The sequence below is a fragment of the Corvus cornix genome, chromosome 4A, assembly GCF_000738735.6.
Source record: "Corvus cornix cornix isolate S_Up_H32 chromosome 4A, ASM73873v5, whole genome shotgun sequence".
NCBI lineage: Eukaryota > Metazoa > Chordata > Aves > Passeriformes > Corvidae > Corvus > Corvus cornix.
In genome coordinates this window covers 17,137,927-17,155,348 of record NC_047058.1, presented here as the reverse complement: position 1 = coordinate 17,155,348, position 17,422 = coordinate 17,137,927, and the positions used below count along the sequence as shown (strand labels likewise).

Below are 17,422 nucleotides of genomic sequence, written 5' to 3'. Positions count from 1 at the left end.
TTTTTCTCCTATGGAACTAATGCTTCTGAAAGTGAGTGCCTAAGAGCACTTACAAGAGCCAGGGCGCTGCTCTGAAAGCTCCCCGCCTCCCCTACCCGTGGCTCTGCAATGATTCCCAGACATTATCTGCAGCATCCCCTGCTCACCCAGCCCTAAATCATGAGCATCCTGCTTGCCTCGTGGTGCAATTAGCGTGCTACACAAATCACCCCCCAGACTGTCCATCCCTCAGGGCCATCTGGATGGCTCCCACCTGTGATTTCATGTCAGAACGTTGTCCTGTCCCAAAGACCAAAAGGCCTCTCTCTGCGTTGTTGCTGCTCTTGCAGTACCAGGACAAAGATCTCCCTCTTGGAGGCCTGGCTGCATCGTGCTCCTCCCTGCAAATCCCTCCTGGAGGATGTTCCAGATCCCTGCCACAACCCTGGCCAGACCCTGTGGACTTGCTTTGCCATGACTCTGTCCTGTCCCTTCAGTCCCAGGCCCTCTCCTGTATCAGCCCTGTGGTCCCTGCATGTCCCACCCTGGCACCGTCCCACATCTCTCCAGCGTGGTGTGACACTCAGGGCTTGGGGAATGTAGAAACCTGAGAGAGGCCTGTCCCTCAGGCTGCTCCCACCTAACCAGGGTAGCTTTCTGCTGGAGTTGCTCCCAGATTTCTCCATCATCTCCATGCAGCTCCAGCTTTCCGCTTTGGTGTCCCCCCACTGAGCCCAGCTCCCCAGGTGAGCACACGGCACTCATTGCCACGGCACCACCCCCGAGAGCCGACCTGCTCATCGGCCTAATGGGTTTCCAAGGGGGTGGGGGAGAGGGAGGAGAGCGAGTGGCTGATGCTTCTCAGCCACTCAGCTCAGCCCAGAGCTAACGAGGCATCTCAAAATTAAAAAGTGAACTGCAATCCCCAGCAGGTCTGTCCTCCTTTTGGCATTAGGCAGAGTTCTCTTTCTCAAAAAAAAAAAAAAAAAAAAAGAAAGAGGACTGGGGAGCCATGAGTTGTGTTTGGAGCTGTGGAAGCATCCTGGGCTGGGTGGGGGTGCTGGGATGGGCCTTGGGGCTCTCTTAGGAAGAGTGTGAGGGACAAGAACTGCCTCACCATGGCAAAGGGTGCATGGGAACAGGCTTTTCCACATGCCTTCCCATCCAAAGGCACCCAGTTCCTCCTGCTCTACAGGCAGCAGCCACGGGTGAATGGAGGAGGCGCCCCAGGACGGGCAGGTGGGACGCTGTGCTCAAGGCTGGCAGGGTGGGCACAGAGCAGGGTGGCTGCCACTGATGTGGGGCAGGATGGCAAGAAGGAAACAACACTGCTGCAGGAGGAAAACACGGGGAAAGCAAGCAGGAAAGAGCAGGGAAGGGAGGAAGAGAAGCCAGACTGATTTATTGCTTTTGTGGGTTGCATTTCTCATGTGGGAATCTGTCTGGGAAGGACCCTGCTGTGCCCACACCTCTGGGGAGCCCAGCACTGGCTGCTGTGACCTTCCTGTCCCCAGCACCTCATCCTTGAGCCACAGAGAGCTGAAGGCTCTGCATTAGAGGCACAGCTCACCCTGGCTCACGGGCAGCTGAGTGGCAGCTGCTTTGTTCCAGTCCCCTCCACTCGGGCAGACAGCTGCCTGTCCAGCCAGACCCTCTGGTCACTGCTGGCCAGCCCTGAGACAGCTCTGTGACATTCCTCCAGGGCACACGGCTCCCAGCAGGACCTGCCCCCCTTCCGAGGTGCTGCCTTGGCTATTCCCAGCTCGTGCTAACTGGTGTTCCCAGGACGGGAGCACAGGTGGGTGGTGGGATTGTCTCCCCCAGCAGAGAGGGCTTACACACATTTTGCCCAGCTGGAAGGCAGAGGAGGGGTGGCAGGACAGTCCAGGTGGAGCACAAGGCTGGAGAACTGGATACTGGAACTGGAGCTCAGCCCAGTCCCACACGTCCCTGGGAGACAGCAGGGCTGCACACACACAGGTTCCAGGGCTTTGCCCAAACCGTGCCTCTTCCATAGAATCACAGAGCATCCTGAGCTGGAAGGGACCCACAAGGATCATCCAACTCCTGTCCTTGCCCAGGACACCCAACAATCCCACCCTGTCCTTGAGAGCGTTGTCCAAGTGCTCCTGGAGCTCTGGCACCCTTGGGACCATGCCCATTTCCTGGGGAGGCTGTTCCAGGTCCCAGTCACCCTCTGGGGGAAGGACCTTTTCCTAATATCCAAGCCAAGCCTCCCCTGACACAGCTCAGGCTGTTCCTGTGGGTCCTAGCGCTGTGCCAGCTGCACACAGTTTACTGGGGAGAACTTCACCCTCTCCACAGCAGGACTATGGATGAACTGAGAGCCACACAGACACCTCCTGGCATGATCCCACTGGATTTCTCCTAGAAATGGGTTTGATCCAAAATTCCAGAGAGCTGGTGAGCTCTGGGTACAGCAGTGGTACAAGGAAACTTCCACCCCTTTCCCCTGGGCTAATAACACCAATGATCTCCAGCTTCCAAACCCTTGTGTCAGCCCAGCTGGAAATGCTGCAGGAATTTTGCCTGGATAAGCTTGTCCTCCGGGGGAGGGAGCCAGGAATGCTGATAGTTTGGGCATCCCTGCACCACAAGCACCAAAGGTGCTCCCCACCAGGACCTTGCTCTCGTGAGCAAAGGGAAAGACAAGAAAGGGTGAAGGGCAACAGCGAGGCCATTACAGGGAAGGGATTTATGGTCATAATTCTGTCTCTTTGCTTGAGTGAGGAGAAATGCAGCTTGTGCTTTGGGAATTCAGAGTAAAATCAAAACGCCACGGTTGCCCAGCCCCATCCGTTCTGCAGCCCGGGAGGACGTGGCGCCTGCCGAGCCCAGCCCGAGCACCGCACAGACCTGGCAGGGTCAGCAGAGCCGCCTGCGCCGAGCCCCGCACTGAAGGAAGGGCTGGGCCCTGTCCTGGATGCCCTGGGGACCTGGAATCAGGGAACAGAACCTGCTGGACCCCCAGCCCAGCGCTCCCCTCTGCTCCGTGGCTCTGCGGAGCCAGCTCACCTCCTGCTTCACTGTATCATAATCAGCGCCGTGGCTTTACACCGTGGTTCTCTTCCAGTTTTATGTCATCTCCACAGTTCTCCCCCTCATAAAATGTGACTGCACCAATTTCTGTGATCAGGGCTGGCCAGGTAGTAGGGACATTTCAGAGCCTTTAAATCAAAGCCAGCCATATCCCATGTTCAAAGGAGAGAGGGAAGAGGGGGAACCCCTGTTTGCCTGCAGAATGCTGCACCCAAAGTGTCTCCCCACTGCAGTGGGGTGACCTTCCAGGTGCTCCTGAGCACCACGGAGAGATGGGCATCATCTCCCCCAGCCCAGAGCCCTCCCTGGTGCCCCCAGGCAGTGCTTGGTGCTGCCACCTGAAAACCCCTGTTCCACCACAGGGTAGAACAAGGAGATGAGGACAGTGGGGACGGTGTTTGTGGGGATGGAAGGGAGTCTCTGCTGAAGGGTACGGGGTGGTCAGTGCATGGGGCAGGTCTGGGGGAGGTACAGGGAAATCAGAGGTTTCAAGGATAGGTGGATTTATTCATGGGAAACTGCAGTACACTGGGGTGCATCCAAAACCTGATGAAATCAGTGAGGCTGTTCCTCCACTCCCAGCTTCTAGGAGCTATGGATCAGCCCTGTTGGGTGAAAAGTCCTCCTTTGAACCACCAAATATTTGGCCTCTCTTCTCCTAGAGGCACGAGCCTGTTTCCCATCAGTCCTATGGAGAGGGACACCTCGGTGTGCAGCTGTCCTCCTGTGGGCCGAACATCCCTCAACCCCACCCATCTCCTCACGAGGAGGAAATAGCATTGCCCAAAAACTACCTAAAACAGCCAAGCTTGGCAGGTTGAGATCAGAAGTCCTCAATCCCCCTCCCTGTGCAGTCAGCTGTGCCTCTCCACTGAAGAAATGGACCTCAACCAGACCTGGGAACATGGCAGTACCCAAAGGTTTTCCACGTTTCATCTCCACCAGGCCTTTGTGGTTCTCCTGTTTGCTCACAGGAGCCAAGAGAGGAATTGCAGATCCTTGCACCTCCTACGGAATGGCAGTCAGGCCACCAGCTCCCCAGGGAATATTTTATCCCACACTGTTGCTGAGGGGGCAGCCTTGCAGGCCAACCAACAGCCCCACCAGCAATCACCTGGACCCTCTGCAGGGAAAAGAGCCAAAATATGTGGCATTGGGAGCAGAAATGGAGGAAGGATGACTTGTTGGCTGTGATGGAGGAAAGCTTGGAGTCAAGGAAGAGCTGAGTGTCTCTGCTGTGGCAAAATATCCCCAGAAATGTCACACCACGGACACCCGAGCTGTCTGCAGAGATGGGTGATGCTGGAAGGAGAGGAGCCAGTGAGGGGAGAAGGAAAAGCAGGAGGGGTGAAAGAACTGGGAGGGAGAAGGCAACAAGGACGTGAGGGCTGGGGTTGAAGAGGTCTGGTGGGAGCACTCCCTGGGGTCTGTGCGTGCTGTGAGTGGCCGAGGTGCCAGCACAGACACACAAGAGCAGCCCCTGCCCCGCTGCCCGCGGCCAGCCCTCTCCGTACCTCCAAAGTCAGGCCTGAGGCGGACGTCATAGCCCTTCAGCAGTTTGTCCACAATCTCTTTCACCACAGAAATATTTCCAGTGGAGGGGCTGAAAGACAAAAGAAGAGAGTCCTCGTCATCCCGTATGGCACCAGGCACCTCAGCATCCTTCAGAGCACCTCAGCCATGGGCAGAGCCTCTCTGCTTTCTCTCTCACTCGTGTTTTCTGTCCTTGGCACAGCTCTCAGCCCCCCAGCTTCCCACAAGCCCCACACAGGCCCCTACCAGGGCCCCTAAGCCATCCTGGGAGGTGACTCAGAAGTGTCGACAGTGTTCTGGCTCCTCTTCTGCAGCTCACCCCGACTCCAGGCTACCCCAAGCCCCATCCCTTGCTACTCCCTCTGGTGTAGGCACCCCAGGGGTCCGCCTGCTGCCCCCCTCAATGAGCACACTCTCTCTGGCCACTGACCCACACACCTGGGGGGCTTCACTGTGCCCTGCCCACAGAGGGGTGCACAGACACGCACAGGCAGAAATTGTCCTTTCTGTCCCCCTGGGCTGTGTATGGGGCAGCTGCAGCCTCTCTCTTGCAGGTCTCACTCCCCTTCCTCAGCCACACTGGGCTCTTGCTCTGGGTCTTACATCACCCAGCACAGACCTGGCATGTCCCAAGGTCCCCACTACACAAGGGGCCCCCAGCAGGCACCCTGCACTGTCACACACCCCAGTGCCTCTGCTTCTCACTGCACCCAGGGGTTTCTTCAGATTATTGAAGCAAACGAGGAAACAATGCTCCTTTTTTTCCTGTGGCCTCAATATACAGCTGATCTTTGCCGTGTAAAAATTCAGTTTCTGTCACTCAGCATCACCGTGACTTCTTAGCAACGCAGATCAAGAGGCAGAGACAGGGAAGGGGAGTCCATCTTCCCCTCTGTGTGCCAGAGCAGCAATCCTTTCCCTCCCAACCCTTTAACCTGCACACAGAGGGGGGCAGATGTCCTCCCTGACACCAATCCAGCCATCACAGCGAGAAGGGAGTTCCTTCTAAAATCAGCCCAAGAGCCAAACCAAAACTGAAGGTGGGAAACCAGAAAGCAGGGCATGCTAAAAACATTGGACCTATTCAGTGCCGCGGGGTAGATCAGGTTTTCTGCCTGAATAGCCAGCCTCTGTGCCACCCTCGTCCCCTGCTTTGCATGAGAATGCAGACCCTGCCGCTGACAACTGCTGCTCTTTGCAGTCACCCACCACAACAGCATGTCTCCCTGTCAACACCGCCTCCCACATCCATCCAAGTCAACCTGGAAAGCTGCACCACGGCACTGCCTCTGCCTGGCCGGACAGCGGGGCTGGCATGTCCGTGTGTCTGCACACAGAGACAGACAGACAGACAGGCGTGCTCTCCTGGCTGCACGGAGGGTGTAGGGACTCCCTGCCGGTGCACACAGACACACAGACACGGGAGAGCGCTGGGTGCAGCTACAGAACGTGCACAGATGTGTGTGACCACATCCCAGCCAGGGGCTGGAGGTGACTGGAGGTGACTGGAGGTGATGGTGGGTGCAGACCTTGCTCTGCTGGGTTGTGATGAGGCACTGGGCTGTGGACACGATTTATGAGGAACACAGAAGTGAGCGTTTGTGGGTGCCTGAGGCTGGGTTCCCCGGTGCCCAGACTCTCCCTAGGGGTGTGGGTGGAGGTGTGTAGGACCACCTGGGAGCCTGGGCATGTCTCAGGGCTCTGGATGTGCAGGGATTTCTCAACAGGACAAGGATGTGCAGATGTGAGACAGCACTCAGGCCCGGCTCTGGTGCATGGACAACCAACGAGCCCTTGTGCTGGCAGGGGAAGGGGGCTGAGCTCCAGTCCTGAGCATGCTGCTGAGAGTGGTACAGCTCCTCCTTGCACGGCTTTGATCACTGGGAAAAGGCCAGAGAGGTGTGTGCAGGTGGGCATTTTCACAACACCGTGTCCAGGCTTGCAAGGTCCGCTTGCGCCTGAGGATTTCCTTGCAGGTGTGTGAGGTTTTGCAGCATGCAAAACACAGTCCTGTCACTGAGGACTGAGAGTGTGCACCAGCATTTGTTCACCTCTAGACAGCCATTCCTAGGTACACAGATTTCCGTAGTCGTAATATGGACACTGTGCATTTCTCAAGGGATTTAGACACCTCTGTTTGGCTTCCTACAGGGCATAAACTCAGGAATCTGCGTTACCCCCTTAATATAGGCAGGGAAATTGAAGTAGAGACAGCAAACAATGTGTCAGGGGCCCTGCAGGAAGGGGCAGAGTGGGAAGAGGGCTATGGGGACTCTTTCCTCCTCATCAGCTACAAGTTGGCCTAGTGAGGGAATAAACCGACATCATGATTAAGGACAAGGTCTTTTGCTTCCCAGTGCTCCCTTTGATCCAAAAAGCCGCATCCCTCCCACTGAGGAGGCGAGCCGTGCATTTGCCCAGCTGTGGGCGAGCAGCTGCATGTCAGTGCTATTCCTGGCAAATGTGGGTCTGCATCCGCTCAGGGAGCACGTACAGCCAGCCTGTGAACTGAATTCCGGAGTGCTGTGTCCCTGATTCTGTGTCAGTGGGCATGTGCTTTGCATATCCACGTACACTTGCAGCCAAACATCTCCATACCAGCACCCCGTGCTGCTGGCTGGGGTGTGTAGGAGTAGCTGGAGGCTCGTGCACATGGAGAGTGTTTTGTCTCCAAGCTGTGCACGGATCCACACGCAGACTACGGGTGAAAATCAGTCCTGGACACACAAACACACATGCAAGGGCACACGTCTGAGCAAAGGGGGTTGCCGTGGGCTTTAAATGTCACACATTTGCTTGGGCAGTGCCTCCCGAGCTGCCTGCGTGTGTGTCCCCACACAGCGGGACCACGCATGAATGGTGTGGGCAAGGTGGGCGCGCGCCTGCGCGTGTGCGTGTTTATAACTATGGGAACACAAATCTGGGCATCCACAGCCCTGCAAGGACCTGCATGTGTGCGTCGGGAGCGCGCTGCTCCCCGTGCATGGCTGAGCAGGGAGACGCCGCAGCTCCCCCCCGCCAGCGCGCACGGACAGGCGCACCTGCCCGCAGGTGTGCGGAGGGAGGGAGGGAGGGCGAGCACGGCAGGCAGCGCTGCTCCCGTGTGGGAGAGCAGCGGAGGAGCGAGCAAACAGGTGTGCTCCGCACACCTTGGCCAGGCTGGATGGGCGCCCGCACCTCCGGAGCGCTGCGAGTGCTCCGGGCATGGCCCAGGAACAGCTGCAGCCTGAGCAGGCAGGGGATGGGTGCCAGCAGTGCCCCGGTGCCCCGCAGGGCAGGTGAAGCTGCGCGCTGTCGGTGCGGAGTGACCCGCGGGCGGGCGCGCCCGGGCGGGCACGGATGGCTGCGCACACGCAGGGACGGATCCGGATGGATGGCACCCACGGAGGAGGGTGTTGCGTGCCATAAATCTGCGCGGAGGCACGGCCGTGGGCATCGCCCCCGGAGCTCCGCAGAGCCAGGGCTGTGGCACAGCGCAGCTCGCTCGGATGAGAGCGTGGCTGCGTGTGCAGGCTCGGGCATGGCCAAGGCAGCCTGTGCCGGGTGCGTAGCGCAGCTCCGGGGCTCCGGCGGCTCCTGCGGGCACCATGTTCCCCAGCAAAACCCTTCGTTTGGCCATTTTCCCCTGGGTTGGGGAGGGGGACACACACACGCGCGCGCTGCGAGGTGGGCTCCGTCCGCAGAGTCTGCTCCGTATCTCATGTATGAGCATCCCTCCTCCCCCCTGAAGGACAGGAGCTGGGGAATAACAATAGCAGACGGCAGGGGAAGCGATTTGGGGAAAGAACCCCCTCCCCTTTCCCACATCCAGATCGATGGAGAAAACCCCAAACAAGACAAGCAAGCGCTGTGCCAGCCCCCCTGTCCCTGCAGCCTGGGATCGCAATCCTTACCTTTGCGCACAGCAGGCGAGACAAAGAGCTGCTAAAGCAGAGACAATTCCACTCAATCTGTCTGCCTGAAATGTCCACATTTCCACAAAGACGAAGGATGAAAAAAAAAATCTTTGGAGGGGAGGGGAAGGAAAGATGGATCTTCTGAAATCCCCCTCCAAAAAAAGGGGGGGAGGGAAAAAAGAAACCAACCCCCCCCCCAGTTAATGATTTCCTAGGGAAAAAGAATAATGACAAAAAACTAAAAAATGAGGGGGAAAAATACCCCCCCACTCCTTCAGTGCCAGTCAAAGAATTCGTTTCTTCTTCCTTTCAGCATCCTCTCAACAAGAGACATCCTCTGGCAATGGAGAAAATCCCAAGAGAAAGAAAAATAAAATGCCCCCAAAATGGGCTCAGCAAAATGTGAAATCGAATCTCACAGGTACGCGGCAGAAGAAGAAGAAGAAGAAGGAAAAAATTACAAAAAAAAAAAAAAAGAGAAAAGAAAAAGAAAAAAAACCAACTCAGTGTCCCCTGAGCACTCCACTTGGATTATTTTTCCTCCTGCTCTTTTGCCATCCGGTTCTGCAGATGTTGCATGGCTCCTGCTACCCACCTTCAGCGAGGAGGAGGAGGAGAAAGAGCGCGCGTGTGTGTGTGTGTGTGTGTGTGTGTGAGAGAGAGAGAGAGAGAGAGGGAGGACGTGTGAGTTTTCGAGCAATATGGTTTTATTCTGGATTTTACCTACTTGCTCCCCCTTCCTCTTTATTTTCCGAGGGGGGAAAGGGAAGCCACGCAGCCCCACTGTGCAGGTATTTTATTTTAGGGAAATCTCAGGCTTGTCACTTGGGAGGTTTGGGGCTTTTTGTGAAAAGGCTGAAAAAAAAAAAATAGGGAAAACCAAATGCAGCCCGGTAAATAATAATACAAAAAAATACATATATGCATGTGTAGCAAATAAATAAATCCCTGTCTGCCGAAAGCGCTGCTCTCGCAGGGAGGGCTGGATGCCTCCCTAGCGCTGTTGCCGCAGCTCCTGTGGAGTTTTGCTGCTCATTGCAAAGTCACAAGAGGAGGGGAGGAGAGAGGGAGTTTGTGGCTGGGGAGGGGGACTCTCCGGACAAATTGGGATCCTGACGTCATGGCTGACAACATTAACCCCTGCTGGCTTGCAGAGGGGATGGATGAGCGTTTTTGCTGTGGTGGATTTTTGGGGTTTTTCCCCCAGGGAGGTGGGCGGGGGGGAGATGATGGGAAAGGTGATGGCATTTTGGCAAGCCAGGGGCTGTGCCTGGGCAAGGGTGGCTCAGCTGCGAGCGCTGATGGGTGCTGTGGTTGCCTGAAACACTGTCATCAGCACAGGCTGAGCTTCCCCCTGCAGCCACTGAGATAAAAAATAAGGGGATTTACTCAGAATGTCTCCATGCCACAGAGCAGAGTGGCCTGGTGGCCTCCTCCTGGGGCGCTGGGGAAGATCTGGAGGCTCTGGTGGGGCTGGAGACTTCCCCAGGCTGGGGAAGCCCAGTCCAGGAGGGATGCTTAGCTCTCCCTGAAGGATGCTGCATTATGCATACAATGGAGTTTGTGGGAAAAGGGAGCCTGAACTTCCAGAAATGCTGCTGGTGCTGGGGCTTTGCCTGCTGGAATGGCAACAGCCATTGAAATCCTCACAGTCTCCTGTGCACCAGCCTCTGATCTTGGCCTTAAAAAAGTAATATAATTAAGGAACTCGACATCAGGCATGCAGTAATGTACTACCATGAAGGATTTTTTTTTTTCCTAGGAAAAAGAAGAGATCCAGCAGCATTTTGAATGCAGAGCAGAAGCCATGGCTCCAGGAGGAAACATCCAAGCTCTCACCACCCTGGATGCGATCTCCTCTGCAGCTGCCTGGCAGCGCAGAGCAGCCCCTCTGAGCAGATAAGTCCTGGTTTGCACCTGTGTCTCCAAAGCCCTCTGGGACAAGGGAGCAGAATGTGTCACTGCAGCTGGGCAGGACCAGGTCCAGAATGCCTCTGAAGGGGCACAGGGCAATGTCCAGCGGCCACCGAGCAGCTCCTCTGTCCTGCCCTTCCCTGCAGAGAGATCTGCCCAGCCCAGCCTGGGAGAATCCTTGTCTCTGGAGCTCCTAATGCTCCTTTCCCTCATGCTTGGCTTGGCTCTACATGGTTTCCTCATCAGAGGCACGCCACAGATCGTGTGCTCCCAATCTCCTTCTCCCAAAAAGCGCGGTGGCGAGTGACCTTTCTGAAGAGCTTCCCCCTTGCAGGCCAGGCTGGGCTGTTGCACTGCAGAGACATTAAACCAAGGAAAAGCTGAGTGGTGTGCTGTCCTGTCCTGGTGTCGCTGCAGGGAGGTCCTGGGGGCAGTGAACATGTGGGGCTTGTGGGGAAAAAGGAAGGCTCAGGGAAGGTTTAACATCTACAATGAGGCTGTGCTACAATGGGAGGGGATAAGATCTTCCCACCTGCTGCTGAGGCTGGTGGAAAAGGTTCTCTGCTTGGTTTAGCGTCCAGACCACCCCTGCTTGTCCAGACTTAAGCAAATTAAGCTCAGAGCAGTGATCTCCACTGCCTTGTCAAAGCCCAAAGCAGGTAAGTGGCACTTGTCACATGCCAGTGAATGTGTCTGCCCGTGTGGACTTTCACTGCAGGCCACTCACTGTGGCCTCCCACAGGGAATCCAGGGTGTGGGGACTCCACCAGGACACCCAGCTGTGGCTGGTGGTATTTCACTGCATCACAGCCCAGAACGAGCCTGTCTGCCTGGGCTCCCAGTGCTGCCCGACCACTGTGCCCTCAGGTTGCTCCTGGGCTTCCACACGCCCGATGTCACAAGCAATTCATGCTTTGCCAGCCCCCCCCCAGGAGTTTGTGGCTCCCTGATTCCTGTGGCTGAGAGGTCCATGGGAGGTGAGCCAAAGCAATAGAGTTTCTCCAAAATCCTGTTGAAGAACAGGAACCAGCCCAGCAGATCTGGACCTGCAAGATGTCCCCGTGTGCCCATGCAGCACCAGGATCCCTGAGCCCAGGGTGAGCTGCCTGGTGCCATCAGGTGCTGGCTGTTGTACAGGTCCAGCATTTACCTCCTGTGCTGCTGCCAGCCCACAGAGCTCCCGACAGCAGTGACTTTCTGAAGCACTTTTTCTGATTGAAGCTGCTGGGCACCAGGCAGGAGCTCTTGGGGAGATGAGAAGCATTTGCCTCCTGGCACCAGAGGCCCCGTTTAGCCCTGCCTGGTCCCTTTCCATTCTGGCCCCTTTGCTCTGCTCCCTCCCACCAGCTATGATTGCATGATGTTACTGGCAGGAAAGGTAAGTGGAAAGCAAATGTCAGAGGCATACATGAAGAGGAAAAATTATGCTCACAAATGGTGACATTTGTGCTTGCAAGTTCACCCAGTCGGGAGCAGAAACCGTGTCACACGAATTATCTGACCACTCAGCCACAACGGGAAACTTTGGAAAAGCTGACTGCTTGGCAGGGAATGCATCCAAAGGAGCTGTTGTATGCTCCTCAATAACCCACCTGGAGCCACGTTCTGGAATAAAGGACTGCTCTGGAGTTAGTCACCCCTCTCTGCTGGGTCTCAGGAAGGCTGATCACAGTGGTGCATGACCATGCTCACTGAGGGGATTGTTCCTTGCCTCCCAGAAGATGGACATCCTCAAGCCCATCTCAGCACCCCAAATGCTGTGTCTCCCTTCCCTGCTGGGGGCTCTCTGCTCTCCAGTGAGGGCCCAGTGATGGGTTTTTCAGAAGTTCACGTTCTGAGCCTGCAAATGTCTGTGAGAGGCTGCTGGAGATGCCATGCTGTGGCTGTAACCACCCTGCAGAGGCCACAGAGCATCGTGTTCATGGCCATTTGCTGTCCTTCACTATGAAATCACTCCTTTTCACTCTTCTCTTACTTGTTGCTCTGCTGCACAACCTCCACACCCTGGTGTCCCTTCTTATCCTGTGGCCACTGCTGACTCCAAGCCCCAAGTCCTGCTTTTCTCAAGGGCTTGCCATCAAGGTGAAAAATCTCCCTCATCCCCTCTCCCAGCCAGCTGGAGAGCTGGCTCTTCTGTCCAGCCAACAATTCCCAGCACAAGATGGTTGTTCTTCTAAAGCAGGAAAAGGACAAGAGTGGAGAAAGCAAAAGAACTTTTGTTAAACCAGAGATGTAATGAAAGTCCTGCAGAAAAGGAGAAAATACTGCCTTAGAGCTGGCATTTTGGTGTAGAAGGTAGAAAACAGCCTGAAAGTAAATGAAGTGCACCTCATGAGGTGGAAATAGAGACAAGCAGAGGCCAGGGGAGTTTTGTCACCTGGCCTAGCACACAGCCTCTGTCTCCTGCTGCAGCTGCATCCAGGACTGAGCTCACCAGGTCAAAGAGCCTTTGCAATTCCAGTCCCAGGTTCCTGCAGGAAAGGTTTCCCTCAAGTTGTCCTACAGGACAAGCGCTCCATCATCAACCACAGTGCCATCTAAACTCCCCCAGGTGCTGGCAAGGAAAGACCACAGGTCACAGCCCTCATGGACTGGTGGGGCTGACAGCTACCAGCAATGGCTTGGGCAGCTGTGACTCCTGTTTTGGAGACTCTGCATCCTCTGATTCACAAATGCCTCTCTGCTTGGACACACCATGTGCTGGACGTTACATATTCCTGAGGAAATGCCTCAGAGTGCACTCACAGGGTCTTTGTTGAGTTAAAGATCCTTCACCACTTTGCAAGGTAGTGCAGACTGGTCCAGAGGAAGAGGAAATGTTGACCATTCTTAGGAACTGTGAATGGAGGAAATGATGAGCAGAATTTGCCTGCAGTCCTGTGTGTCCTGTGCGCTCAAATCTCTTTAAGTGGAGCAGGGAAAGGGTGGTGGGAAAGGAGAAAGGATTGTCCATGGAGGTGAGTTCATGCACCACCTCCCATTCCAGCCTGTCTTTAAGCTTAGGAGGCTGCAGACAATGTTTAGGTTGGGTTTTCCTTCACTCGAGGAGTGCTCTGGCCGAGCAAAGGTGCTTTGGTTCTGAGAGTGCAGAAGTGCTGTGCTGGCTGTGGTTGTTGATAGCTGTGGTTGCTGAGGATTAGCTCTCGTGCCTACAATGAGAGAACATCACTCCCAACGCCACAGCCTCCTCCTGCCATGCACAGGCAGCCTGCAGGGTGACAGTGACACCGTGCTGAGCCTGGGGCAGGAGGACAGCCTGCTGCAGCCACACCCGAGGCGGGCCATGGGGAAGGCAGCCTCAGGGCTGAGGTGTGAATCCATCCCCTGGGGGTTGAGGGATGCAGAGCCCCAGCCCTGTGAATCCGTGTCTGTCTGTAGGTCCCCTGGCTGATTTTCTCTTTGTGCTTCCATGGTGGTGCTCAGGAGGAGCAGTGATGCTCCTTGGGACTGGCACTTCTGATCATGTTATGACCGGCAGTGTGAAGGGCACAAGGCAAGGAAAAGGCCCTTTGGCCCCTGCAGACAGTTAAGAAGTGCCAAAAGACGCCTCCCTGCTCATCACTGTTAGTGATGGGATCTGCTCTGGCACTGAGGGCTGGGCCCATGTGCCCCATTAGGCCTTCCCATCTCAGAGGGTGCAGCACCTCTCACTCCTAGGGATGCTCCTTCCCACCTGTGCCAGCAGAGAGTCCCATTCTGAGTCAGAGCTCCTGGTCTGAGTCATGGAGCTACAACAAAAACATCTGGAAGCAGCAGCGGAATGGATTACAAGGATCTAGGTAAAAAATTCCACTCCTGACCACCACATGGAGGTGAGGATGGTTTCAGCTCCTCTTTCTCCCTCTGTCCCCACAGCTCTCCCCTCCCGAGGAGGGCCAGGGCTCAGCACCAGCACCCAGGAGGCAGGAGGAGCTGAGAAGCCCAGCTGCTGGTCCCTGCTGGCTGCAGGGACAATGTGTTCCCAGAGCAGGTGCCACCTGCCTCCTCCAAAAGCCCTGCAGCATCCACCACCTGCGCCAGGGGACACTGCAAAGGTGACAAGAGAGGGTCCCTGGGGACACCTGCACTCCATTCTTCTGTCAGCCTCTGGGGGTCAGGCCCAGATCTCCTGGAGTCCTCCTGTGTGTTTATCCCGTGACAAAGCTCATGGTGTGTCCTGCACAGGCAATGCCCCTTCCTCCAGGTCACGGATGGATTAAATTGGACGGGACTGGGGCCAGTAGTGACCCCTGGGGAACAGCACCAGTTACAGGCCTCCAGCTGGACTCTGTGCCACCATCAGAACCCTCTGAGCTCTGCCACTCAGCCAGTTCTCAACCCACTGCCCAATCTCAACCCCTCGATCTCCCCACCCTCACTACGAGGATCTTGTGGGAGAGTGTCAGAAATTCTGCTGAAGTCAGGGCAGACAGGAACCACTGCTCTCCCCTCATCCACCCAGCCATTCCATCCCCGAAGGCTATCAGATTGGTCAAGCATGATTTCCCCTTGCTGAACCCATGTTGACTACTCCTGGTAACCTTCTCTTCCTCCACATGCGTGGAGATGACATTCAGGATGAGCTGTTCCATAACCTTTCCAGGGATGGAGCTGAGCCTGACTGGCCTGTAGTTCCCTGGGTCCTCCTCCGTGCCCTTTTTGAGGACTGGAGTGACTGGGCTTTTCTCCAGGCCTCAGGTACCTCTCCTGTTCCCCCTGACCTGTAACTGTGATGAGATTATGGCTCTGTGACCACACAGAGATCTCTAAATCTTCTTGTTTATCCCCCATGCCATGTGCATTGGTGCACAGGCATTTCAGAGAGCTAATGGAGCATGAACGTTTCCAATAAAGGGTGCAAGAGGAACCCCTAACCTGTCAATCTATACCCTTCCAGTGTCACATGGTGCCAGGGAGCTGCTCTGCTCAGTTGCTTCCCTGGAGCAGATCAGGACCCCCTTAACCATGTTCTGGATCAATAGGTCCCCACTGGTAGTGCCCCATTCCCAGCTGGGAGGTTTCTGTCTTCCCAAATTTGGTCTCTCTCAGTTTTGACTGGACACCTAAGCCAACTTGCAGGCTTCTTTCTGTGGTGGAGGCACTGCTGAGTCCAGCTTTCAGTGTGGAGATGCAGGAGGACACATGCAAAATGTGCCTTCTGAAGGCATGTCCAGCTCTGGGAGAGGTGTGCTTCCTTCCTCTAGCACTCCTCCTGCCCAGGACAGGGCATTTGCAACACATTCCCACTGGGAACACCAGCCCCTCCTTAGCTCAGCTTTTCATGTGGGATAATTCACATGGGCTTTTCCACGGTGCTTAACCACTGCAGTGGTTGCAGGAGGCTTTGGCTGACAGCTCTAAACAGGTGGCTGAGCGCTGAGTGACTTTTATGACCTGAAAAGGGTGATAATTGTGCCAAAATTTGCTCTCAGGAGTGTTATATGGCTGTCATGAAACGCAGTTTGTACATTATGGGTTGGGAGACAGTGAGATGTGTCCTGCTCCTGAGATGGATCTGACAGTCCATCAGCCCGCTGACAATGAGCAATCTCGGGTCATGCCTCAACTTCTGGAGCCAGTTCAGCATTTGGAGCTGGGAAAACAGAACTCCTGTGTAATTACACAGCCCTGTGCAGCCTGAGGGTGGGACAGCTGTTCAACAATTCCCTGTAGGAGACAAGGATCATACCAGGGTTTCCCACCACTCCAAGTGGGGCTGTGCCCGGAGGGAGCCACTGCTTTCCAACAAAACTCAGTGTGTGACTTCCCAAGTGCCAAACTGGCAGATGGGGAGGTGAAGAGAGGAGCTGCAGCTCCTCCAGTGACTGCTGGAGACCCCTCAGACCTGCCAGCGAGGCAGGTGAGGTCCCTCTCTGGAAGAGTAGGAGAAAAATCCCCTGTATCTGCAGTTTGTTTGGGAGCTTGGGAGTGCAATCCATGTGATGCTGCGTTGCCTGGCAACAGGCCGAGAGTGATGGAGCACGGGGCAGGTCTTCTCCAGGCTGGGGAGCAGCAGCTCCAGGCACGGTGGCTGCCTGTGCATGTGCAGGGAGCTGAGGGAAGGGGGAGAGGGACTTGGAGTGAAGACACGGTCACAGAAACATACGGAGAACCAAGAGGGAGATAGAAGTCTAACTGAGGGGAGGAAGAAAGAGAGAAGTCAGGGAGGGGAAAGGAGAGCCCAGAGAGGACATCTGGCCACTCAAGGAGCTGCAAAGACTCCTGGCTGTCACCTCCCAGGGACAGCTGCTGTCTCTCCTCAGGTGTGTCCCAGCTTTGACAAAAGAACTGCAGGAAAATGCAGTTCTCCTCTGAGCACCTGTAGTGACTCTTCACCTCTGAGGGATTCATTCCCACAGTCCTGCTGCCCTCACAACCTCAGACAAGTCTGGAAGAGGAGTGCACTGATTTGGGCTGAGGGAACTGTTCTGAGCAGTGATCATCCACACAAGGCTGCACTGGGAATGGCACCAGCTCCCAGAGAAATCCCTGGGAGGGTCCCACTCCCAGTTAAACTGTTTTGAGGGGGAACTTGGGCTAAGGGGTCAGGCAGGGTCAGCACAGAGATTGTGAATCTAAGCTTAATTTCCTTTCCCTGGAAATAATAATAGTGGTTTGGAAATAATAATAAGAATTTTTAAAACAAGAAAGAAAATTAAAAGAGAGAGAAAGAGAAGGAAGGAAGGAAGGAAGGAAGGAAGGAAGGAAGGAAGGAAGGAAGGAAGGAAGGAAGGAAGGAAGGAAGGAAGGAAGGAAGGAAGGAAGGAAGGAAGGAAGGAAGGAAGGAAGGAAGGAAGGAACAGGGCAAATGACATGCAAAGCAGGTGGTTTCCATCCATACTAAATACTTTTGGTCTCAAAATCCCTCTCAGAGCCACAGATCTCCCTGTACATCTGTCCTTGCATTTGCATCCAGAGCAGAGGGGACCCCCTGCCAGACATCCCCAAGAAATTTATTGAAGTGCTGTTTTGCCCCACACACAAGGTTTCCCCAGACCTCTCTGCTCACATTTCAGCTCATTTTCATCACTAAATCAGGGTGGAGGCTGAGCTCAACCCTC

The 17,422-nt window shown here is 55.3% G+C and overlaps 1 protein-coding gene and 1 long non-coding RNA gene across 3 annotated transcripts in view; one reads left to right on the top strand and one right to left on the bottom strand.

The window, feature by feature from the left end:
• Positions 1-8,763, bottom strand: part of LOC104691627 (gamma-aminobutyric acid receptor subunit beta-4) — a 70,812-nt gene extending 62,049 nt beyond the window's left edge. For both annotated transcript variants that reach the window (XM_010403211.3, XM_010403212.2), the window contains exons 1-2: positions 8,466-8,763; positions 4,554-4,642 (exon numbers count right to left, since the gene is read on the bottom strand). In XM_010403211.3, coding sequence (XP_010401513.1) covers positions 4,554-4,642; positions 8,466-8,545 — 169 coding nt within the window. In that variant the 5' untranslated portion in view covers positions 8,546-8,763. The remainder of the gene's footprint in view (positions 1-4,553; positions 4,643-8,465) is intronic.
• Positions 8,673-10,766, top strand: LOC109145138. Its single transcript, XR_002046401.3, has 2 exons — positions 8,673-8,889; positions 10,231-10,766. It is a non-coding gene; the product is annotated as an uncharacterized LOC109145138 (long non-coding RNA).
• Positions 10,767-17,422: the final 6,656 nt, after the last annotated feature.